The sequence below is a fragment of the Brachyistius frenatus genome, unplaced genomic scaffold, assembly GCF_029030835.1.
Source record: "Brachyistius frenatus isolate BFR_SWC_R1_liver_20210118 unplaced genomic scaffold, ASM2903083v1 Contig_111, whole genome shotgun sequence".
Classification (NCBI taxonomy): domain Eukaryota; kingdom Metazoa; phylum Chordata; class Actinopteri; family Embiotocidae; genus Brachyistius; species Brachyistius frenatus.
Genome location: NW_027210710.1, coordinates 1138432 through 1163361, shown reverse-complemented (window position 1 = coordinate 1163361; position 24930 = coordinate 1138432). Strand labels below are relative to the sequence as shown.

The window sequence follows — 24930 nt, the reverse complement described above, 5'->3', positions numbered from 1 at the left end:
GCTTTTTAAGTGGACTCTCGTTATAGGGACATTATGGAGGGAATTGTTCTGTTATGCAGCCAAGAAAGTGGAAATAAGTTTTAAACCCTCTTGTTGTTGTTTTTTGTTAATGTGTTGTTTTGTGTCTCTTTAACTTGTTCCTTAAATCAATCCGTGCTCAAACAAACACATTTGGATCCTTTCTCGAGAAACTAGCATGGACGTTAGCTTCCCCCTCTCCTCGATTGGATAACCATTAGCTTCCTCCTCTCCTTGGTTAGATAGCCGTTAGCTTCCTCCTCTCCTCGGTTGGTTAAACGTTAACTTCCTCCTCTCCTCGGTTGGATAAACGTTAACTTCCTCCTCTCCTCGGTTGGATAAACGTTAGCTCCCTCCTCTCCTCGGTTAGATAGCCGTTAGCTTCCTCCTCTCATCGGTAAACATTAGCTTCCTCCTCTCCTCGGTTGGTTAAACGTTAACTTCCTCCTCTCCTCGGTTGGTTAAACGTTAACTTCCTCCTCTCCTCGGTTGGTTAAACGTTAGCTCCCTCCTCTCCTCGGCTGGATAACCTGAGATCCACCAATGATTCATGTACTATGATTTCTACCTTTTTATTTTACTGTCTAAATGCTGCACCTCTCAGTTTGAAATCAACATTGCGCCCATGACATGTAAACTATTATTCTGTTTTCTTAAAATAAAAACTAGAAAGCTTTGTATTGACTAGATGCTAAAAAAAAAAATACCGTCATATGTGTTGATGCTGCAGTGATTATGCAAAATACTGGTGATTCACAAATGTCTGAAATATCAGTTTACTGCTGACTAATGGTGCATGCGTCTCAAACACAGGACGACATGTAAGAATATATTCAGAAAATGTTGATTGTAGACTTTTCATTTGGACAGATGTGGTCTCCTGGGCTACAGATTAAACCATAATATAGGGAGTGGTAAATTAGTGAATGAAGAATATTATGTCAGACACTGCGTCCATCTTGTCATTTCTGTTTTTGCTGTCATTTTAATATTTGTATATATCGCTTGTGGAAAAGTGTGTAGAAAGTGTTTTGTAAAAGTAAAAAAATAAAATAAAAAAAAAAAAAAAGCACTGTATGCTTCACGGTTTGCGGTTGGTTGTGAAGGTGGTGTGGTGGGAGAAACAGACCTGCTCGTTATCACGTATAAACGCTTGAGGATAAAAAAAAAAAAATATATATATATATATATATATATATATATTTTTTTATTTTAATTTTTTTTTAAATTTAAATATACATATTTATATGTATAAATATACATATATGAATAAATAAATAAAATCAGTGTAACTCACACAAGGCTGTGTCAGCTGACACGTGACACGATGGTGAACTCATACGACAGCAGTGGCGGCGGCGGCGGCGGCAGCGCTAGCGAGCCTCATGGAGACAGTTGCCACGGAGACCGGCGCGCACGTCATCCCGTCGCGGTTGCCATGGTCCTCCTGACGTCAAAGCCCCTCGCAAGATGCTTAGGAAACCCCCTGGCGCGGTTGCCGTGGATACTGGCGGGGGGAGGGGTGGGGTTTAGAGGAAGCGGAAGTGTCAGAGCAGGCGGAAGTGGTACTGCCCTGAATACCCTGAGCAGCGAGCGGAGGACGGCTTGACAAACTCCCATCGTTCAGAGACTAAAACCGGGACTCCAAATGTGAGTTGACTTCCATATCACTCGATTATTGTTTTATACGCGGGGTAAGCTGAGTCTTTCGGGTGTGTGTGTGTAGGGTGGTGGCGGTGGCGGCGGTGGGGGGGTCTTTTCGCTAGGGCTGGCGGCCCCCCCCCCCCCCACCACCACCGCCTCCCTCCTCCACCCTCCACCCTCCCTCCCTCTCTGCTTGTCTGCGGCGGAAGGTGCCTATTGTGGCTGAAGGGGTGCGAGAGGATCTGTAGGCCGAGAACGACGAGGGAAGAGCCCGGAGAAACACGCGCCTGGCACGGAGGTGCTCGTGGGCTCTTTGCGCAGTTTTAGCGCGATGCAGATGTTCGGGTTTTTTTTTTTTTTTTTTTTTTTTAATATATAAAGAAAAGCTCCGGTCGATGGAGGGTGTGGGGTGGAGGGTGGAGGAGGAGGTGGAGGTGGTGGGGAGGAGGTGCGGTGCCCGTTGGCGGGGTGGCAAATAAGCATAACTCCGAGTTTGGCCCGTTTTTGACAGCTTTAGCAGCCGGAGCCGTAACCCCCCCCCCCCTCCACCACCACCACCACCACCACCACCACCACCTACACCTACACCACCACCCGGCCGTCGGACATTTTTTTTTTTTTTTTTTTTATATAAGATTGTTTTTTCCGTGGGGGGGGGGGGGAAGGGGGGGGGGGGCAGCAACGGCTAAATACCGCCGGACTTTAAAGCACAAAGCTTCCCCGACGACCGTAACGGGACGTTCAACATATTTATCCTCGTTATTTCCTCCACCCTCCCTCCCTCCACCCTGAATGTGAAGCTCCGTCATGGCGTTAGTGAGACGAGGCTAACACACACACACACACCCTCCATATTTTACCCGGGAGTTTCCTCCTCATTATTATTATTATTATTATTATTATTATTTGTCTTCCCTCCTCGATGTGATTTAAACTCGCGGTGGACATCGAAGGACACACACCGGGGACATGCCGTCTTTAACCCCCCCCCCTCCACCCGGTCCTCTGGATTTTATACCCCCCCTCCTCCTCCTCCTCCTCCTCCCTCCTCCGGTTCGGTGCTGTTCGGGTTGAACTGGGTCACTTCTCGGATATAAAAAAAATAACCCCAAAAAAAAACAACCTAAACTCCGAAAGCGGCCGTGACGTGCGCGTTAGCCTGTTAGCTCGGAGCTAATCTATCTTCCATCTTAAAAAAAAAAAAAAACCCGCAGGGGAATGCGACAAGGAGGGCGTAGCTGCTGCTAGCAGGCCGCTCCGACCTCCGGAGGGGGGGGGAGGACAAGAAAGGAAGCCTCGGCCCCGCGGCTGCTTCTGTAAAAACGTCCGATAGTGATTGTATTAGTTTTACAAGATATATTACGAGTATGTCGGTTCACGTTGAAGATGTCCTCCTCCTCCTCCTCCTCCTCCTCCATTTTTTTTTTTTTTTGAATAAGCCTGTTAAGCTTTAATAAGTTGTGCTAGGTGGTTGGATAACAGCGGGGGGAGGGGGAGGGGGGTGTTGTGCAGATCAATATATTTGATGATGGTGATGATGATGGTGTTGATGGTGATGATGATGATGGTGGTGTTGTCGGGTGGTCGTTATGGCGGCGAGCTAACGCGTCATTAATGCGCTCGGGGAACCGTGATGAAGCTAACCGCTAACCCCAGGATGCTAACGTCTCAACAACACGGCCACTAAAAAAAATTTATTAAAAAAAAAAATTAAAAAAAAATTTGACATATAAATGGATGCTTGTTGAAGTTAAACCCAATTAAATGATTGCCACACTTTTTTTTTTAAATTATTAAATTTCAGTAATTATCACCTCTTTTATTTCCATACAGTCAAACACTTGCATGTTTTTTCATGTGTAATTACCATGTGGTTAAATCTGGCTGATTGTCAACTTAACTGTAAAACTAACAGTTGGATTTTCTTCTTTTTTAGCTCAATAGGGAGTAACTCACCTTTTATAATCTCATCCAATAATTAAATCTGTTTGAAATCTTTTTTTTTTTAAATTTAATTTATGACTAGTCTGGTTTACAAAATATAAATAATTTGCTCATTGATTTTTATCCATTAAAGTTTGGGAGCTCAATTAAATATAAAGGTTCGACATTGAAGAACTAGTTTCTTTAAAAATATTTGTAGGAAATTGCTGAATCCATAAAGTTAATGCCCACATTTCCTGTTTGCATGAAATCAATATTATTACTGCTTTTGTTTAACTCCAAAAACAACCATGTCAGTTGATTTATTGTTGATTTATGCATGATATAATGTTTTCTTTATTCTCTCTTAAAGCCAGTTGTCACGTGACCTTGTTTTGATGTTGATGGCGGGGATTTGACCGATAGATCAGATATCCATTATGTCAGTCAACCACACCGGTGTATCGAGACAGATCTGTCGTCATTTTAATTTAATTTTTTTTTCTTTTTTGTGGAAAAATAATGGAACCGAACTCATCAGATAATTGATCCTTACTTTTCAGCCCCCCGATAGGTGCTATTGGTGCACTCCCGGCTGAGAGGCTATTAATTACTGTGCAGAACCGTAGGAAGTGCAATAACTAGTCCAGTCAAGCCATTAATGACGAAGCTTTCAGATATGTCTCTTTGTCTTTTCACTCACGTGTTCGGTCTGCAGTGATAACTTCACACTCGTCCATTAGTTTTCCCAACAGAGACTTGTAATAAATACATGCAAGTTAAATTGAGCTTTTGAAAAACAAAATTGTATTTAATGTTTTCTCAAAAATATACTGTTGCGCTGTTTTAACATGAAAACTGAGAGGGATTCAACTGATTTATTTAAACTTGAATTATTTTTTTATGTTTGGACAAAGGAACTTAAAACTTTTTTTTTTTTTGACATGGTGCAATTCCTTATAATTGACCAAATTTAACAACTAATGCCAGCTGGTTTTCAACGTGCCTATCGTTTACCTACATATAGCATAAACATCTGATACAGAAGTGCATCATATGATGTCTTTTTTTTTTTTATCAACTTATCAGTATCATAGTTTAGTACATTTTCTTAAAAATCAATTGCATTCCTGAGGTTAAATAAAACAACCAAACAGGAGCGTCTTCTTCCAGCATAATCAAGTAGTTTTATAACACCAAAGGCAAAGATCATACAGAAATTGAAAGGCAGTCCTGCTTATGAATCTACGGTGTGTAAATATATATATACAGAGAAATTATTTTATGACAAGCTCAGGTTATCTCGCAGCAAATGTTTTGTAATCGCCCATCCCTCTAGTGATTTTTCGTGAAGGCCGGAACCAGGTTATTGATTTATCAATCAGCAGCTCGCAAACATCGACAGTTAAAGTTACAGCAATACAAGAAATCTGCACGCTGATCTGACAAAGAGGGAGTTTGCGTCAAAGTCTCAAATTCACCCAATCGCAATTAAATGTAGGTGAGTAATTCCTGACTACATCACCATTAAAATATGGGAGGGGTATCAGTTGCCATGGAAACCCCTGTGCCATCTTGTGGTGTTGAGGTAAAAAAAAAAAAAAAAAAACTCCATTTTGGACATTTAATATGCACAAGACAAATGCACACACCAAAAATTCAACTTAATCATTTTGACCATACTTTGTTTTCTTTTTTTATTTGTTTTTGGTGCAGCCGGCCCTCAAATATCCTCTGCTAAAAAAAAAAAAAAAGAAATGAAGTATGATCAGTCATAAGGAAACTATGGCCGCCGCATTCGGGTCTTTTCTTTTGAAGGGCCAACTGGTGTCCAGTGCGCAAGTGGAACAACTCGGCAAAAAACAACACCAAATCCACGCAGGAATGGCTCGAGGCAACGCGCCGGTCTGTTAGCAAATATTTTGACTTAAAATAACCAAAGGTGTATTTTATAATGACTCGGTGTCCTAATAAGCCTCAACTTTGAATCGGCATGCACAAAAGCAGGACCCTCCCATAGGCACGACGCACCTGTTCCTCCCTCCTGACTTTTGCTGTGAAAAAGATGTATTATGAATGTTATATCTAAGAATTACTGGCGTTAACTGTCCTGTCTCAGTCCCCCGTGAATCAGGACGGCGCTCGAGGACGTGGGAATGAAAAATAAGCACACAAAGAATCAGTAGCGCTGTTGATTCAAAAAGCTGATGAGACATTTACAGATATTGTAATTGTAAACAACCGTGCGTCTACTACAAAATGACTCGAAGGGGTCAAATAGTGAAATTAGATTTGTTTTCAACAAAGCCGTCGTCACATATAAAGACATCTGCAATGAGTCATTGCTGAAAAACAAAACGGGAAAAGGTTCCTCAGGCTGAATTTTTTAAATATTCTTTTATAGGGATATTCTGTTCTCTATTTATATTTTTGATTGAGCACTACTATGTTTATGCTTTTACCCTCTGGGTTTTTTTGTTGTTGTAATTCTCAGCATTTGATGAAACAGTCTTACAAAAAGCAATCCAGAATATTCTTTTGTGGACTTGCTGGACCTGAAATGTCATAACTCAGTGGAGGGTTTTTTTCTAGCTTGATTTCATTTTTATTATTTTACCAATAACGGAAATACCTATCGTATTGCAGCAAAACTCGGAGCAGAATAGAAACCACTTTCATTTCAGGCAAATTCTAGTTAAATCTATTTAAATCTGCTGCTAAAATTTCATTGGAAAAAAACCAAACAGAAAAATGCATTAACCCGTTGAACCCAAAGCAGTTTCTGTTGCATGTTTTTCTCGCCTTACTGAAAACTCTAAAGTAGCTTTAGTGGAGTTGAACACAGATAAAATGTCATAAATCTTAAAGGAAGAACAAAAAATGAAGTATAATGTCTTTGCTAAAAAAAAAAAAAAAAGAAATAAGACGTGTAGAATAAAGAGATTTCAATTAAATATTATTTTAACCTTTTATATTCCTGTCGATGCACAAATATTCCAACTATGGTTAATTTTTTTGCTTCCACGGGGAGGTCAGAGGTCAGAGGTCAGGTAAGCTTTGAGGACACCTTTTGAAAACCTCCCCTGGTGGTCACAAAAGCTACGAATCTGAACAGGAAAGTCGACACACCTGCAGCATTGAGGCCAAAGCAGTTGTTGTTGGTTTTTTTGTGATGTGGGCGCATTTAACCTATTTTACTGCTTCCGTCATGACGCGTCTTCAATTTCTTAAGCAGTTTAAACGTATTTAAAAAAAAAAAAAATTTTAAATTCCATAAAAAGAGGGAGAGAGATTTAGATGTACAGATTACAAACGTAGCTGCTTGAAGCTCGTTGTGTCGAGAGGGTGATGAGTAGATACGAGTGAGATGGAGGCGAGTTCTGTGGCCTACTTAGACCTTCCAGATTCATCTGGAGAGCAATAAGCCCTCGAGGGGGATGAAATAACGGGGAGCAGCCATTTCACTGGAACACAGTTTTTGACGTTTTGTTTTTTTTAATTGTTAAACCGTTGTTAAGTCGTCGGCAGTAAAACACAATTTAGGTACGTTTTTTGTGTGTGTGTGAATGCGACGCAGTGAAAGAGTTTTATCTTTTCTTCTTCTACCTTCCTCCCCGCAGCCTCAGAGATGGATAAGAACGACCTGGTGCAGAAAGCCAAGCTGGCAGAGCAGGCCGAGCGCTACGACGACATGGCGGCTGCCATGAAGGCGGTGACGGAGCAGGGCCTGGAGCTCAGCAACGAGGAGCGCAACCTGCTCTCCGTCGCCTACAAGAACGTGGTACGTCTCGCCGACTCTTTAATTGTTCTCCCGCGAGTCTTTGTTAGAAATCCCAGATCCATTGTACTCGACGATTAGCTCTCGGTTGCCGGCGTTAGGTTGCAAAGTACGAGCTCGTTTCTTTTATGCGAGCAGGTTTTCCTCGCGGCCGATTTTTCCAGAATTAAAAAATGTCCAAATAAGAATGTCTTCAGGAAGTTGGTTGGTTCACTCTGAACTAACCTGCTCGCCAAAAATATCTGTTATTATTTGACCTTTATTCAACCAGGTAAAAAAAAAAACAACAGTTGAACTAAAATCTCTTTTTCATCGTTGAACTCGCCACAAAGGCAGAAAAGCTGCGTGTGAAATTACACACAATAAGATTACAGAGTGTACGTACACAGAAAACGTGACTGCCGAAGCTCCAGTAAAGGTTGGAGAAACCGTTGTCCTATTTCAGTCTGTTCAGTCGTCCCTTGTGTGACAATGGCGGAGTAAAATTCTCCTGTTTTTGCTGCCACTCGGCCCGGCGATGAAGACTTACATTTCTAATTTGGTCCCTTCCTCGCATCGTCGGCTGCTCCCGAAACACCTCCCTCCCAAAAGTTTTACGGCCTTCTGTTCTTTCTCAGAACGACCGCCACATTTCATTTTATTTTTCTTCTACGGAAAGAAAAAAAAGAAGAAAAAACGCGTACAGTTTGGAGGTTTGGGGGCGAAAGGGGACACAGTGTGCAGGACGGTACACTATAGTTTATCCTGTCTTGGCAAACATGGCTTTCTAAAAACAGCATCTCATAACAGAGACTGTCACTTGGCTGCTCACATTTTTTTTTTTTTTTTGCCTTTTTTTTTTTTTCTTCGAAACTTTGAAGCAGAAATTATGTAAGAGCCAGCTCAGGTTTTCCAGCACCGCTGCTCTATTTATCATTGAGGCCTTTTTTTTTTTTTTCTCAAAGCTTGCCAGCGCTGAGTACCACTCAGTATATTTTTTTTTGTTGCACGCAGCTTCCATACCGCTGCAGTAAAGCTGCAACCAGGGAAAAAAGTAGAAGACGTCGCTCTGTGGGAAATGGCAGAAGTCACATTTTACCTCACATGAAGAGGAGACAGACTTTAATATTAGTGTCAGATATTCTGATTAATGAGATATAGAGCTTGTTTTCAGTTTAACGGCCAATTTAGGTTAAAATATTATTTAATTCCAAACTAAGTGACACATTGAACTACATAAAATGCTCAAAATGCACGTTTGCTGTTTATTAGGCCTGCAAATAACAAATATTTTTTATTATTGATGAACCTTTTGATTATTTTCATGTTTAATCGACTAAATGTAAAAAAGAAAAAGAAATGTCATCGAGCGTTTCCCAAAGCAAATTTTTTGTTTGTTTTGTCCACGCTAACGGCTGACAACCGGGAGATATTATGTAAAGAAACAAAACAGAAATTACCAACATATATATATAAAACTAGAATTTTTTTCATGAAAAAATTTACTCAAAACAACTAATCGATTTTAAATCAATCGACATTTTGCTGTCGTTGTTATAAGAAGAGAATTTCCATCGCTGTATTTTACGTGCTAAAATAACGATCCGTGTTTATCCAGTCATGTATGTAAGATGGTTTTTTTGTTGTTGCTTGACATGGTCGTTGTCTTGTAGGTGGGGGCTCGCCGTTCCTCCTGGCGCGTCATCTCCAGCATCGAGCAGAAGACGGAGGGGAACGAGAAGAAGCAGCAGATGGCCCGTGAATACCGCGTGAAGATCGAGGCTGAACTCCAAGAAATCTGCAACGACGTGCTGGTATGGACGAGAGGGAACGGGGAGTGAGGGGGCGTGAGGAAGAGGAAGGGGACGAAGTGGGGGCGGGGGGTATAAAGAGGAGGAAGAAGAAAGCAAACGGCGGCTGATCCCTCCTGGCTGAGAAAAAGAATAACAGTCACATGGTGTTACTTGTGCGGACGGTAATAACGCTGCTAGCTGCGGCGCTGGCAGCTGTTGAAAGAGCTGTCAAACAAAGCTTTAATTTTCCTCTCAGCTTTTTTTTTTTTTTCCAGCTTTGCTTCCGCATCTCTGCTTCTTTTTTTTTTTTTTTTTGCCTCTGCACCCACAAAAAAAAGAGAGAGAGAGAGCCTGACTATAATGGACCAGAATACATGAAATCCCGTACAGCCTCTGTTTTGGTGCTACCTCTTCTTCCCCCCTGGTGTGTAGATGAACTGAATCTTACTTTCACGATTAGTTTTAGTGGACAGAGGTGAACGGTATCCATGGTTACACCTGCCGCACAAATGCATGCGGGATGGATATGTTGTATCGCGAAGACACGATAAGACAACCGATCAGGTCGTTTGATCCTGAAGGGTGTGGCGCTAAGACGAGCGCTGCGTCTGAGGCGCCGGTATCACGGCAACAGAGGTCCTAACTTTTTAGATTTCATTCGCAAAATTTAATCTTTAATTTAATATTACATTTGATATTTTTGATTAAAAAAAAATTCTACATTTCCACTCGGAAACCCCAAGTTTTTTTTTTTTTTTTTTTTTTTTTACTTTATCTCTTGTTGAGAGCATCAGATAAACAACAGCTGAAGTAAATCACAGTAATTGCGCCTGAACCTAACATGACCCGAATTACTCGGCGAGAACTCGGCTGAACCATCAAAAGCTTTGCGTGTTTGTGTGAAACGAGTTGTCATTTTATTTTATTTTAAACCGTTAACACTCGTGAGCAACCTCTCGCACTGTCAGGTCCTGACGAGGGGAGAACAGAAAACGCTCAAGGTCAAACCAGACTCCCAATTATTTATTTATTTTTCTTCTTTTGAGCGCATGAGCAGACTTCTAATAATATCTTCAAGGTCAAACCGGGAGCCTCTGCAGTGATGTGGTGCTGTAGGAATGAAAAGGAGGAGAGGGACGGGTGGAGGCACGCCGGCTGTCCTTAAAGCAAGCCGGGGAGCTTCCATGTATCCGCGGGGCAAAGAAATGTGTCAAGAGTTGTTGGTTTTTATACCTGTGGCACACAAAAAACTAAATTCAGTTTTCTTTCCATGCAGGAATTATATCAAAATCAAAACTGCTTTCGGTCAAATGACGTATGTTTGCTGCCAGTGATTCATAGGAAACGTGCGTTTAGTATGTTGGCCTGGATTAGGTCTATTATAAACCGCATGTGATGGGGAAAAAACGCCTGTTGCAATAATTACATAACAGCCTGATCACATTTATTTCAGCTAATCTGCAGTCATTTGGCGTAAACGTTAAAATCCTTTTCATTCCTCCTTTTTTTTTTTTTTTACGCTTCTAATATTTGACAGGTCGTATCTCAAGAGCATCTATTCACACTGTCACGGATTTAGCTGGAAAGCCAGATAAACAGCCAATAAACGTCTCCTCTTAATTTTGTGTATATTTAACATGTGGTCGGGCTTTTATTAAAAAAAAAAAAAAAAAAAATTTAAAAAAAGATTTAAAATCGCAAAATTTCGCTTAAAAAAAAAAGCTACAGATTTAGCTTGAGGGGCCTCGTTCACAGACAACTGGAAAAGTGAAGGGTGAAAGGATAAATTAGAAAGATGCTTTTGGCTGAACTCTTGGTCAGTGTTAACCGCTGCCTGACCTCATCGCTTGGTCATGTGACACGAGGCCACTGTACCAGATGGAGGAGGAGACATTTGTGAAGTCTGACTCAGTTTGACAGAAATAGCCGAGATGCTTTTTTTTTTTTTTTTTTTTTGTCGAATCCAGTCTGAATAATCAATCTCAGTTAAAGATTTAATGATACAAACCAACACGATTGTGTTGATCATTTCTGGGAATTCAAAGTTTTTATTTTTGGTAAACAGCTGAGAAATTTGAACTTTAAAACAGCTGTCGCCGCTGCGGATGTTTAGGTTTGCCGAGTCAGCAGATTGAAGCCGACCTCTTCCAACTGGCTGAGAGGGTCGACGCGTAATCACGGAAACAAAGCTGCTCTCGGTGAGGATGACGCTCTGCGGTGAAGTCAGAGCTGATCACATGATCGGGGTGCAAGCGGCAGAATGACACGCATGCTTCAAGTTGGCGTCAAAATCCATCGGCAAACCTCGCTGCTTCTTTTTTTCCCCTCTCCTCGAACAAATGTTCCTCAGAACATATCAGTCCGGAGGCTCGGGGCGGTGAAGATGCGCAACTAAAACCTCTCCCGGTTCTGATATACGTTCATAAAGCAAGCTGGTATTACGCATCCAAACATATTTAGCGTCGAGTCGGCAGCTCAGCTGCAACACAGGAAGCTGTAAGGTTACTTCAGGGTGTCACGGAAAGTTAAAGAAATGATGTGATGTTGGAAAGGTGCGTCTTCAAAACTATTCAACCACCTCACACACTTCTGAAGAAGCGTACTGGTAGTTGAATAGATGTTGGTGACTGACTCCCTTTACCTGCACCTGCAAACTATAGGTAGATGCTACTATTTACAGATGTCCTTTAAACGCATCACGTGCAGGCTTTTGGCAGACACCACAATTTACAGATGTATTCCCTGAAACACTTCAGATGCTGCTATTTACACATGTCCCTTGAACGTCTCGCATGCAGGCTATCAGTAGTTTTTACTATTTACACATGTCCCCTAAACGCCTCACGAGACAAATATTAGTCCAACCGTGTGTTTTCCAGTCGTGGGTACTTTTCTTTATGGTGTCCTTTTTTGTGTGAACGCAAACATATTTGTCCCTCGTCCCGGTTTGTCCCGGTGAATAACCGTCCCGGCCGTCGTGTCCTTCCGTCTGTTTCAGAATCTGCTCGACAAATTCCTCATTCCCAACGCATCTCAGGCGGAGAGCAAGGTGTTCTACCTCAAAATGAAAGGAGACTACTTCAGATACCTGTCAGAGGTGGCCTGCGGAGACTCAAAGAAGGGTGAGTGTCAACACGTCTTAGCCATTAAAAAAAAACAAAAAAAAGAGATATAAGTTTTGTTGTTTCTCAAAGTTTACGACGCCAAATTTGAGCCGAGCGCCGTTTGTTGACTCGGCGGCTTTTAAAACGAAATTAAAGGGAAGATTCTTCTCAGCTAATCAGAGCGTAACCAAGAGAGTCCTCTTTTGTTATTTTAATTTTTTATTGCTCAAACGTTAATGCTCAGTTTCTGTTAGCTGGGCCGCTCACAGCAAATATTTCTCTTAATAAACACAAGTCGTTAACCGTTCTTACTGTTTGCGGTTAAGTGAACTACTTTATTGCTCAAAGGAAGAAGCAGAAGCTCCCCGTTTGATTACTGAACCGCTAATATTCCTCGTCCTGGCGGACACTTAAAACAACCCCCCCCACCCCCCGATTTCAAAGGTGCTTTTCAATTTAAAATTCAATTTTAGGTTGCGTAATCTTATTTAAATAAATAATAAAATGAGTGTGAACCGAGTCTCCCTCCCCGGAGCCTCTATCTCTGCATTTTCCGTCCGTCTGTCGACAGATTAAAACTCCAAAAGAACAAACTGAGAGAAACCGAAGCTTTTCAGAGCTGCAGATGGTATTGGAAAGCAAAAATAAGAAAAAAGGGAGTCTGAGAAATATTTGTCCTCTTCAGTGAAGTGGAAAGATGTCTGAGAGACGCTTTGAGGACACGTAACGGTGAAATTTAAACAATCACGACTCCAAACATTTACAAAACTCGCTGCTGAAAATACCATAAAAAAAAAAAAAAGATCCAATCAGATCGGCTGTTCGTTTCCTTTTTTTTTTTGCTGACGCGGCTGTCGTTACCTTCCCCGGCGTTTTGATGCCAAGGTTATTCAATCGGCTGACTCTGATCGTCATGGCGATAAAGCACCCTCTCCCGCATTGTATTGAAAAAGCGGCGAGGAGACGGTGATAACGTTTTGAAAGGGCTCCCGTAGCTTTTGATTTTTGAACTGTATTTTTTTTTTTTTTTTTTTTTAATCTCGTTTCGACCACACTTGTGTATTTGTAGTCCGTCACTTTGGTCCAAGTTACTTGCAGCAAATAATCAGTCTGATTTTAAATAATATATATATTTTTTACATCTTTAGAGGATATTTCCTTTTATTTTGTTGTTTGTTTGTTTTTTTATTAACCCAGGACTTGTTTTTTTGTTTCGGTGTCGTACAGACACGGTGGAGAACTCTCAGCAGGCCTACCAGGACGCCTTCGACATCAGCAAGAAGGACATGCAGCCAACGCACCCCATCCGGCTCGGCCTGGCCCTCAACTTCTCCGTCTTCTACTACGAAATCCTCAACTCGCCCGAGCAGGCCTGCGCTCTGGCCAAGCAGGTGGGATGGAGCGCTCTCCGTTTGCTCGTAGGCCGACGCCCGACGCTCTCGAGGTTTCACGGGTCGACCTCGACAAACCGACCGACCCTGAGATTTCGACAGCGAAGCGACGTGGACGCCGACCGACTTTTCTAAACAAAAAAAAGAAACGCGCACAATCGAGTATTTGACGAATTTCTCCCCCGCAGGCTTTCGACGAGGCGATCGCCGAGCTCGACACCTTGAACGAGGACTCGTACAAAGACAGCACGCTGATCATGCAGCTACTAAGGGACAACCTCACCGTGAGTATCGGCTCTCGGCCACTTGGGAAAATGCTTTCGCTCGCTTGTAACTCGAGTAATCGACACAAAACGTCTTTTATAGTCGAGTTGTTGTTTTTTTACCCTGAAAGTCTTTTTTTTTTTTTTTTTTTTTTAATGGTTCTTTGATGAAAATTTAATTTAAAAAAAGCCTCTGATTTACAAAAATTAGTAGACAGCTTTACACTTTGTTTTCCAACTATTTCCAGCTTCTTCTTTTTTTTTATATGAAAAACATTTAACAACATTTAAATTCAATCTTTTTAAGTGTTACTATTATCTGGTTCTTTTAATCCTCCGTGAGTCTTTTTTTTGTTTGTTTGTTTACTGTTTACTGTTGACGAAAAACGAGACATTTAAAGCTACATTTTGGGCTTCAAGAAACAATGACACCATTTTTAAGACCGAACAGCAAATCAATTTATCGAGAAAATAACGGACTGATTCAGTAACAGTGAAAATAATCGAGTTAACCGATGAAAGAAACTTTTGTTAGTTTCAGCCCCGATCAAAGAACAAGTTCGGGGGATCAGTTGGTTTTTTTCATGGGAAAATGTTTTAATGTCTGAAATGTCTTAAATGTTTTGTCCTTCTGTCTCCTCCAGCTGTGGACATCAGAAAACCAGGGAGACGAGGGTGAAACCGGCGATGGAGAGAACTAGAGCGCACTTCACTGTTAACCCATCCCCACACTCTTCTTCTTCCTCCTCCTCCTCCTCCTCCTCCTTTTATCTCTCTTCCTCTTTCTTCTCTTCTTCCTCTCTTCGTACACATAAAACAGCCCGTTCATTCCCTCGTCCCACTTTTTTTTAATTTGTTTTCAAACCCAGCCTCCCGACCTCTCCCTTCTGTATAACCAACAGCATGAATAGTACCTGACCTTCACAGACAGAATATAAATATTAAAAGAACAAGAACTTGAGGGGGGGAGGAGGGAGAGGGGGGGGGGGGGGACAAAAAAAAGAAAGAAAGGAAAAAGGAACGACTCCATCACTTCCTCCCCTCCCTCCCTCCCCTCCCCTTCCTCCCCTCCTTATACATGGCACTCCAACGCAGGCCAGCAGACGACAACCACTGGCCGGTCTCGTCTTACAGCACGCAGGGAGGGTTTTTATCCCCCAACCACAAAATAAACCAACGAATTAACGTCTACGTAGAGCCCACACTCTCCTGCTATTTTATGTTTTTGTTTTTATTATCATTTTTTTTTTTAATTTTAAACCTCTCCCTCGTTTAATCTTCCTCATCCAGCCCCCCCCCCCTTCCGTTTCTTGCCTCCTTCCCTAACATCTCCGTACGTCCCCCGCCCTCTCCCTCTCCCCCTCCCCTCCCCACCACCCACCCTCTCCTCTCTAGCGAGTTAATGCATTTATATAGTTGTCCATCCCTTTTTTTTTTTTTTTTTTTTTTTTTTTTTTTTTTTTTTTTTGGCTTTTCTTAGTGTACTGGCAACAACAACGACAAAAAAAAAAATTATGGCTGGTTTTATTCCACTTTAAACAAAACGAAAAAAAAAAAGGTTATTAAACTTGTCCGTTTATTTTCAACAAACACTGTGATGCTTAGTTTTTCCTCCACATCGTCCATCCAGATCCTCCTTGTTCGTGCTGTCCGAGCTGGGAGGGGGCCAGCAGTTGCTATTCTGCTGAGGTTTATACAGAAGGGGGTCTTCCCACAAGGCTGTATTGTGACACTGACAAATCTTTAAAAAAAAAAAAAACGAGAAAAAACAAATACAGCGACTCACCTGCTGTGTAATCAAACGCTCACTGCCTCTTTTTTTTTTTTTTTTTTTTTGGTTGTTCTTTAACCCGGAGTAGAAGTTCTCATTCAAACATTTTGCCCTAATTAAACGTAAAGATTTGGAAAATTAGATATTAAAAAAAAAACCTATTTTAAAACGCTCACATTCCTTCTTCATGTTCGAGACGTTTTGTTTCCCCCCCCCCCCCACGACCAACCGGTCAGGTCGCTGTTGAACATCAGTACTAAACTGTCCCTAAACTCAAAATCCTTAACCACGCATTCGTTTATAACCGTTACGGTTGCTTTATTTTTTTTAAATTTTTTATTTTGTTGTGTGTTTGTAGAACAAATCTTTTCTTTTCTGGTTTTTGAAAACTGTAAAATTGTAAAACATTTTTCGAGCTTTACTGTAAATCTGTCTTTTTGGGGAGAAACCAAACGGTTTCGTCGACGTTGTTCGTCAACACCTCGAAGCCGTTGACGGTCAGCTGCTGGCGCTTTTTTTGACCAGATCAAAATTTTTGGTACTTTTCTTCTTCTTTTTTATTTTCCCGTCCTCCCCTCTTCCACTCCTCACTTCTTATAACCACAAGTTCAGTGGAGTTTGCGCTCTGCTGAACGGTGCGATCTGCCATTCGTAACCATGGAAACAAGCAAAAAAAAAAAAAAATTTAAGATCTGCCCACTTGTTTTTATTTTTGTTTTTTTTGTTGTTTTAAGGCTGCAAGAAAAAGTAGCGAGTCGGGAATTTTTCAGGCTAAAAGGAAATAGAATTATTATTTTTTTGAAAAAAAATTAAGTCGCCTTTAACGCAGTTTGAGTCCACAACAGGTACGTGTGTTGAAAGGAGCCAAATCGCAGCCGATCAGCCAATCGTGGAAGTGAGAACCTGCAGTTTGGATGACGGTTTTTCGTAAAACACGCGTACGTGTCGAGACGACCTTTTGAGATTAGCGTGAATCAGAAGAGCGAAACACTCGATCGGCAGTTAACGGTACTTTTTTTTTTTTTTTTTTTAATATATATATATATATGATATTTCGCTATCGATCTGTCTTGTTTGAACGACCGTGCAAAAATCAAAAAAAAATTAAATTCGAGATCCAAAATTTGCAGAAATATGTGGATGTCAGCCGTAAAAAAAAACAAAAATTTTTGTTTTCTTCAGTGTCACAATAACCTTGTCATTAACCATCTCGACATTCCACTCTGTAGGTGTAGAAAAGTCATGTCTCAATGTTTTGATTTTGTTTTTTTTTTCTGCTGGGGACAAATGTTTTCATGCACTGACGTTTAAAAGGTTTAAAAAAAACAAAACGACAAAAAAAAAAAAAAAAAAGATTCCTCCCTGCCGCTCTTTTTCTCGTTAGCTGAACAAAAAGGCAGTTATTCTACGCTTTATAAGGAAAAAAATGATCCCATGCAGTAGTGAATGTGGCACCGAAGCCTGTCTGTATATCTGGTATCTGAAATCATTTTGTTTTTACTGACCAGTATTCTGCTTAAAATAAAAAAGGAAAAAAAAAAAAAAATAACCCAAAAATAACAACAAAACAAAAAAAACAACAACGTTTGCTTCTGTGACGGTTTTATTGCTTAGCGCGCACGTGGTCGTGAACATTTTTGAGTTAGCTTAAGGACACCAATTAAAAAAAAAAAAAAAAAAAAAAAAGAAAATGACAAAAAAAAGATTACCCCTTCGATACCCCCCCCACCCCACCCTGGTTATTGGCGTAATACTAGATTTGTGTATGTCTTTTAAAAAAAAAAAAAAAAAAAAAATTCAAACTCTAGTTTCACCTTACATGTTATAAACAGGACAAAATGTAAAAGACGATTTAAAGTGAAATAAAGGTTTTATCAGTTCCGAATCAGCACTGCTCTGTTTATTATCACCACTAGCCTGTTAATGCCGCATGGGTTTTTTTTTTTTTGTTTTTTTTACTTTATATGCTGAGTTTTCTCATTTGAAGATGCACGTAGGATGTCGTTTTCTGGGACGTAAACGAATAACCGAGCGTCAGATTTCAAAGCTTTAAAAGCTCCGAATAAACTCAGCTGGGACAAATGAAGAAATGCCAATATTTATTCTCATTTGGTTGGTTTTATGTTTTTTTACAGATGACAAAACGACAATGAAAAGAAGCGGTCGTACACGTGGGGATAGTTTGAAACGCTTTTTAACGTGCGATATTTTTTTTTTACGCCACGTACGTGTTTTGTTTGTTATAATTACGTGAACAGAAACACGAAGACGGAGAGAAGATTCGCAGCAACAGGTATTTTAACAAATCGAGACCCGTGTCAACCGCCTGCGCCGCGGTGGATTAAATGAACTGTGTGAGGGGGCGGGGCTTCGCCACACTGGGTCTGATATGTTTCTGTGACATCATCAACGGGGGGAGGGGCCATATTTTTTTCACTTAACTTCCTGGCGCCTCTGCTGGTTGCTTAGCAACTGCTCAAAATGCAAAAAAAACAACAACCTTGTGTTCCCTTGTAAAATGGCACCGTTGGTAATAACCACTCAAAAGACGTCGTTTGTTAATCTCTTGATTTTTATTCGGAGTTAAAACCGGAGCAGGTGACAACAAATTAAAAAAAACTAACATGGTGAAAGGAAGGAAAAAAAAAAAAAAAAATCAAGGGTCTTTGTTGCCAACGGTGACGGGCAGTGGTAAAACAGGATTCACTGTGCAAACATGAACAAGCATAGATGTGTTTCACAGCTTCCCTGAATGAATACCTTCACACACGGAAACTTTCTCTTTTTAAACCAGAAAACGGAGGATTTTTTTTTTTTTTATTATTTTTTATTATTATTATTTTTTTTAACCGTTCAGCAGAAACCGATGCAGACGAGAGACGAAGACAGGCACTTCAGGCAGGATTGGAGATGCCAAAGCTACAGCAGGGTTCACTTGTTCTACGATAGTGAGGACAAAAAAACAAACAAAAAAATCAGATAACGAGTTTAGACAGTACGTTGAGGACGGCATTTGTATTTATGCGTCTTTCATAACGGGAAAGGGAATGAACTGAATCTTGGATCTGAAATTAGCAAACAACTCGGATGAACGTCGGCTGTCTGAAAAGAAGGTAAGAAAACGTTTCATTGGATTAATAATGACTAATAATCAAACCACATTTGCCCATTTTTAATTATTCCTAATATCGGGCGTGAGGACATCGAACCACTTCTCGTATTCGGGAAAAATAAAGTCAACTCGGTCGGTGGTGGAGGAGGAGGAGGAGGAGGGGGGCAAACAAATTCGGCCATTTTGGAGCTGTGCAGTGCAGGGAGATTCTTACCGCTGCCTCTTCCTCCTCCTCCTCCTCCTCCTCCAGAGTCCCCCCCTCCTCCCTCCCCTGACACGTCCTCCTCACTTCTTCTTCTGCACCTCCTGCAGCAGCTTCAGGGCGGCCGAGTTCTTTGGTTCCACTTTCAGCAGACCGTTCAGGTCGTCCACGCAGGCTTTGACGTCCTGCGAAGGGACGAAGACGAAGGGGAAAAAGAAAAGCTACGGTTTTAAAGCGTAAACTAAAAACAACAACAACAACAACAACAACGAGTGAGCTGAAAGACTCCCGAGTCATCGTGTGTCACTACGAGCGACGGCGTTCACGTTAAAGAGCACTTTGATCCATAATTAATACAGATACTAATTATTGAAGCTTTCTAACGTCCTCTGAAAGAACCCCCCCCCCCCCCCCCCCCCAAAAAAAAAATATAATAAAAATACCAACGCACTCGTAGAACTGCGGTCGTGTCCAGTAACTACTATTCATTTACTTGCATTTCCTGTTTATCTAAATACAAATCGCCCGTTGATATCGGGTGGAAACGAGCTCAACCGTTAACCGGCAGTTATTAAGGCCGTCCTGACAAAAAATAAAATAAAAAAACCTCTCGAGAAGCTCCTCCTCCTCTCAAGCCTTGAAATCAGAAAGCGGATCTCCGCTCACCTTGAGCTCCTTGTGAGCCTGAGCCCTCCTGTAGAAAGCCTTGATGTTGCCGCTGTCAATCATCAGGGCCTCGTCGCAGTCTCTGACGGCTTCTCGGTACTGCTTCACCGACAGGTAGCACAGCGCCCTGAACACACACATTTTTTTTTTTTTTAAATCAAAGTAAAATCATAAAAAAATAAAAGGTAAATATTTGTACCTATATTTTCCCTTGTTTTAAACAGTGCCTGGTTGTAGTGCGTTATTGCTGCCACAAGGTGGCGGTAATAACGCTTTCAAAGCTGACCACCAAAAGAAGACGAGGAAGGTGTTTGCTGGAACTGGTAATAAAAGGTGCGACACTGAGCTCAGATGGGGAAAAAAATAATACATAAAAATCCAAAGACGACTTCCAGCCGTCCAAAAAAAATTCAGTTTGAAACTCCTTCAAAAGAAAAAAGCCGAGTGTGAATGAGGTGCAGGAGAAACCTCCTGCAGTTACAGTGTCGGTTAAATCTTTGAATCATAAATCGACGAGTTCCCAGTAAGCGAGGAGGTGGGGGAGGAGGTGGGGGTCGAGGCTTACCGGTTGGTGAAGGTCGTGACCTCTGTGGGGTTGAGCTTCAGGCTCTGGCTGTACTTCTCGATGGCCCTCTTGTGCTCTCCTTTCTTCACCAGAGCGTTGCCTTCGTCCTTCAGGGCCTGGCTCTTCTTCATGTCTTTATCGCTGGTAGCTGACGAGAGGAGGAAGACGAGGAGGAGGAAGAAGAAGTAAAAACAAGGTCAGATGTAGAAGGAAAAGAAGTCAGAATTTATTTTTTTTTGCTGGTGATTTTTCGTACGGGGTTTGTTGGTCTGCCGGGTGCCGTTGTGTTGCGGCGTCGGGTTCGGCTGCGGGGCGCCGGCCGCCGCCGCCGCCTGCCGGGCGAGTTTCTCCTTCACCGACAGCGGGACGGTGGGGATGGGGGGAAGCTTTTCTCTCCACGCCGGGCCGTCCGCCTCCGTGAGCGCCTTCGTCATCCTGACGAAACGGTTAAATGGAGGAAACGAGAAGAAGAAGAAAAAAAAAAACACGTTACCACGGAGACGAATGGAAAAAAAAAAAAAAAATACGAGATTACAGAAAACTACAGTTTCTATACTGAACAGCAAATAGAAATACAAGTCGAGATAACGGGCTGCTTTTATCTCCATGGTAACGGGGTTCAGGCGTTTTGCGGCAACAAATTTAAAAAAAATTGCAACTTTTTCTGGGCGTCTATTTAATTTTTTAACACCATAAAAACCGAGCTGGCATTTAAAAAAAAATGCGCGATAATCTTCTTCGGGGTAGGCCGGCGGCGCTTCGGACGTCTGACCTGTTGGTGCCGTCGTGCGCGGCGGCGATGTTGCAGTCGATCTGCAGGGCGGTCTTGTAGTCCACGTAGGCCTGCCGGTAACGCTCCAGCGCTTCGGAGGCGGCGGCGCGACGCAGCAGCGACTTCACGTTGAACGGGAACAACTCCAGAGACCTGAGACGGAAACACGGGCAGATTCAGATCGTTGTTTAGATTTGAGATCGTGACCTACATTTTAAACGTGTCGAGTGACAAAAACAAATTCAAAGGAAACAAAACAATAAAATTAGGTATGATCCTCGGGCGCCGAGGTGAAACTAGGTTCCCGGGGCTGCACCCTTAGGGGGCGCTAGCGAGCCATTTGGCCACGCCCATCTGCCAAACCACTAAAATACCGAATTCTTCCCCCGCCACGACCGAGTTTCATCACTTTATTTTTGTTGTTGTTTTTTTGGAGTACGTTAAAACTGCCGAAAAGGGCGATTTTTACTTTGGATAACGAGAAAAAAAAAAAAAAAATGAATAACGATTCCTTGAAAAAGTCAAATAACCGAGAAACGGAGCGAAATTGTAGAAAAATATGATGCTTAAAAATTACAAAATAAAAAACCCACTTACATGTTGCAGTCTTTCACGCATTCCCCACAGTTGCCGTCCTTCAGGTAGCTGGCGGCGCGGTTCGAGTGCAAAATGCCCAAATCTTCTGGGTTCTTTTTATCTTGACGGAGGAAATAAATATTGTTCTTTTATTTTTTTAAACTTCCACAAACTAAACCAAAACTCAACCGTCTACAGTCAAATCTAACGTACTTTTACGTTCAACAAAAAAAATACTTTACGCTCTGTACGCGTCGCCACGGTTACTTACTGGACTTCTCCAGCTCCTTGATCGCCAGGCTGTAGAGACCGGTCGCCTCTCCGTACTGACCCGTCTTGAAACATTCGTTGCCGGCTTGTTTCAAGTCCGTCCAGGATTTGGGCTTCTGTTTCTGAGGCATGTTGTTGTTGTTGTTGTTTTTCAGTGTTACCTGGAAAATATATGGGAGGAAAACAAAAACAAAAACAAAAAAAATGCTTTTAATACCTCTTCTTCTTCTGGGTGGTACTCGCTGTAAAAAACAACAACAACAACAACAACAACAACAAAAAGGGCCAAAAAGTTTTACAAATACAAGAAATTATATTTTGTGGCAAATTCTGTGCGCATCAAAATATATTGTGTAATTTTTGAGCTCCATAATCAGAGTTGTCCCTAATATTCATTTGCATCATCACCATTTTGAGCTGAGTCATTGTCATCAAATTGAACTATTTTCACAGATCTAGTCGTCGTATTTGTTCCTCTTGTCTTTTTTTAAATGCTCTAACCTCCCCCCCTCTACCTGCAAAAAAACATGAAATTTTACACAGATATGGTCATAATAATAATAATAATAGTCAATAATTTTGTGAAATTGCATATCTTTAATTTAAAAATAAATATCCGACTTGCTCCTCCGAGCTCAAAAGGTGTTCCCAGGTCTCTTCCTGTTCTTCATCACAACATCAACACGTATTGACAATAATTAAAAGAGTCATTGTGTGACATGAAGGGGGAAACGGCTTCTTATGAAATATACGGTCCCATTTGGATCCCGCCTGCCCCGTTTGGTAATTACACACAACTCAGGGTCCATTTATGGTTTCATTTCTGTTGAAACTAGTGAGTTTTGTTTATTCTTTTTTCTAGTCTAATATCATACAAGATGCCCATATATGGGCATATTGTATTATATATATATATATATATATATTACTGTATCAGTTCACACAATTGTTTATTACTGTGTACGTTTGATTTTGTTTACATACCACGTGACATTTTATGCAAATTTTTAAAAAATGTTTACTTTTTTTTTATTCACTACGAAATCATGACAAATACCTTTGATATATATATATATGTATATATATATATATATACAATTATATTATATAATACAGGTATTTATATATAAAAGCATAAGTGTAAAAAATAAACACTATACAAAATGAGAATACAATTTACATAAAATGTCAGCTGGTCCGTAAACAGAATGAAACGTACGCAGTTCGGTGATGTTTTAATGATCCTGATTTCTCCGTTAATGATGTAATGATTTAATGATTTAATGATTGAATGACTGAATGATTTCAGTATTAAATCAGCGGTGAAGTCTCGGAGCTCCGCCGAGTTTCTTCAGCCTCAAACCGGACTGTCTTCACGTGACAGCTCGTTTGGATCCATGAATAACAAGTTGAACGGATAAAGAGATTAAAAACTCGTCCGGACTTTGACTCTCGAAGGTTTTTATTTTTTTTTTTTATTCCTGTTTTGTTTAAACTAACTCGGTGCGACGACTCGCGTTAGCTTAGCTTGTAGCTTAGCAATGCTAACTGGTAAACCGCACTGTAAAAAAAAAAAAAAACCCGAGCTAGGCTAGGCTAATGTTAGCATCTCTTACCGGCTGCTTATTGTTTTTTTTTTTTTGAAGGGGTGGGGAGGAGGAGGTGGTGGAGGAGGAGGTGGTGGAGGAGGAGGTGGTGGAGGAGGAACCGAGAGACGGAGACACAACGAGGACACCGCTTCTTCTTTCACCCCCGACACGAACCGACTTCGATCAGGAACGACGGACTACCGGCGCCGGAAGCTCTGAAACCCCGTGAGACAGCGCTGCTACCACGGGCATCACTCTGAGGGCTCTGGGTGGAGGAGGTGGAGGAGGAGGAGGTGGTGGTGGTGTCCCGGTGCTTCAGACACACGCGGCGGCTACCCGTCTCTGTGAGAGGGGGAGGAGGGAGGGAGGGAGGAGGAGGAGGAGGAGGGGTTGTTGCGGAAGGGGGTGGAGGGAGGGGGGATGGAGGGGGGGACTTGTGCCGCCCGTCTCCAGTAACTTCTGGGTTTTTGTTTGACCTGGTGGAGGTGGAGGAAGGTGGAGGTGAAGGGTGGAGGAGGGGGGAGGGGGGGGGGTTCACCGCCCGTGAACTGTATCGGTTTCGCTTCGGTTTAACGGTGCGTTCAGGGCCCCCTGGAAAGGGTCGGACTTTCCTCTCCGAGGGGGCAGCGCGCCCTCTGGCGGCCGGTTTGAACGACTCCTCTGATGACGGACAACAAAGAGGAGACGCGTTCCTGTTCTTTAAGTTATTAATAATCATAATAATAATCATCATCATCATTAGGTAGTAGAAGTAGTAAATACGTGTTGTTGTTGTTGTTATTTTTATACAGCAACAAATTACACTCGATATCTTTTTTTGATTATTAAATTCTGCTATTAAATTAATTACTGCACTTAAACAAGTTTTGTTTTAGCTCAATTATTGAATTTAATTGATTGTATTTTTCTTCTTTGGACTTTTGCTGATTTAGTTTATTTGGTTTCTATTCTAGAAAGCAGGTCCTGCAAAAATATGAATCGCACGCGACAGTTAATAAACATTTTATTTGTGTTTTATCGGTAAATTCAAACTAATTCCATGAAACAAAATGACAGGAGACGGTGCATCTTATATTTCAGCCACAAGGAGGCGCTTTATTCACAGTGACAACAGCTGAAATTGTTCAAGAGCAGGACATTATATATACATATATACATATATTTATATATTTTTTATATATAAATATATTTTTATATATATTTATATAAGCATATTGTATTATATATATCAGTATCATTACTACATCAACAATATCAGTTCACAAATTTTGTATTACTGTACATTTGATTTTGTTTACGTACCACCTGACATTTTATGAAAGTTGTATTTTAGTTAATTTAGTTGATGTATTTTTTTTTTTTTTTACACTTCTGCTTTTAGTTTTTTTTTTTTTTTGATTCACTGCAAAATCATGATAAATATCTTCATGTAGGAATAAAAAGTTAAATATATATTTTTTTTTTTAAAACACGCGGCGTCGTCTAGACCGTGACTCACGATAATACGCAGATGT

The 24930-nt window shown here is 41.2% G+C and overlaps 2 protein-coding genes across 3 annotated transcripts; one reads left to right on the top strand and one right to left on the bottom strand.

Annotated features, from left to right (window-relative positions):
* The first annotated feature begins 1558 nt into the window (after positions 1-1558).
* Positions 1559-14874, top strand: ywhaba (tyrosine 3-monooxygenase/tryptophan 5-monooxygenase activation protein, beta polypeptide a). The gene is made up of 7 exons (XM_069712694.1): positions 1559-1668; positions 7206-7366; positions 9016-9156; positions 12134-12257; positions 13467-13630; positions 13819-13914; positions 14538-14874. The coding sequence occupies exons 2-7, from the start codon at positions 7214-7216 to the stop codon at positions 14592-14594; spliced, it is 735 nt and encodes a 244-aa protein (XP_069568795.1). The 5' UTR covers positions 1559-1668; positions 7206-7213; the 3' UTR covers positions 14595-14874.
* Positions 14875-18273: 3399 nt separating this feature from the next.
* tomm34 (translocase of outer mitochondrial membrane 34) lies at positions 18274-23775 on the bottom strand. 2 transcript variants are annotated; one of them, XR_011311520.1, is made up of 9 exons: positions 23444-23774; positions 21829-21988; positions 21579-21678; positions 20982-21134; positions 20466-20644; positions 20210-20357; positions 19645-19771; positions 18991-19163; positions 18274-18604 (listed from the first exon to the last, which is right to left on the bottom strand). XR_011311520.1 is itself a non-coding variant. In XM_069712693.1 (9 exons), exons 2-9 carry the CDS (start codon positions 21956-21958, stop codon positions 18559-18561), a joined length of 981 nt encoding a protein of 326 aa, XP_069568794.1. In that variant the 5' UTR covers positions 21959-21988; positions 23444-23775; the 3' UTR covers positions 18274-18558. The 2 variants fall into 2 exon arrangements, 1 of the variants encoding a protein (XP_069568794.1); XM_069712693.1 differs by having other exon boundaries at positions 19066-19163; positions 23444-23775.
* Between the last annotated feature and the right edge of the window lie 1155 nt (positions 23776-24930).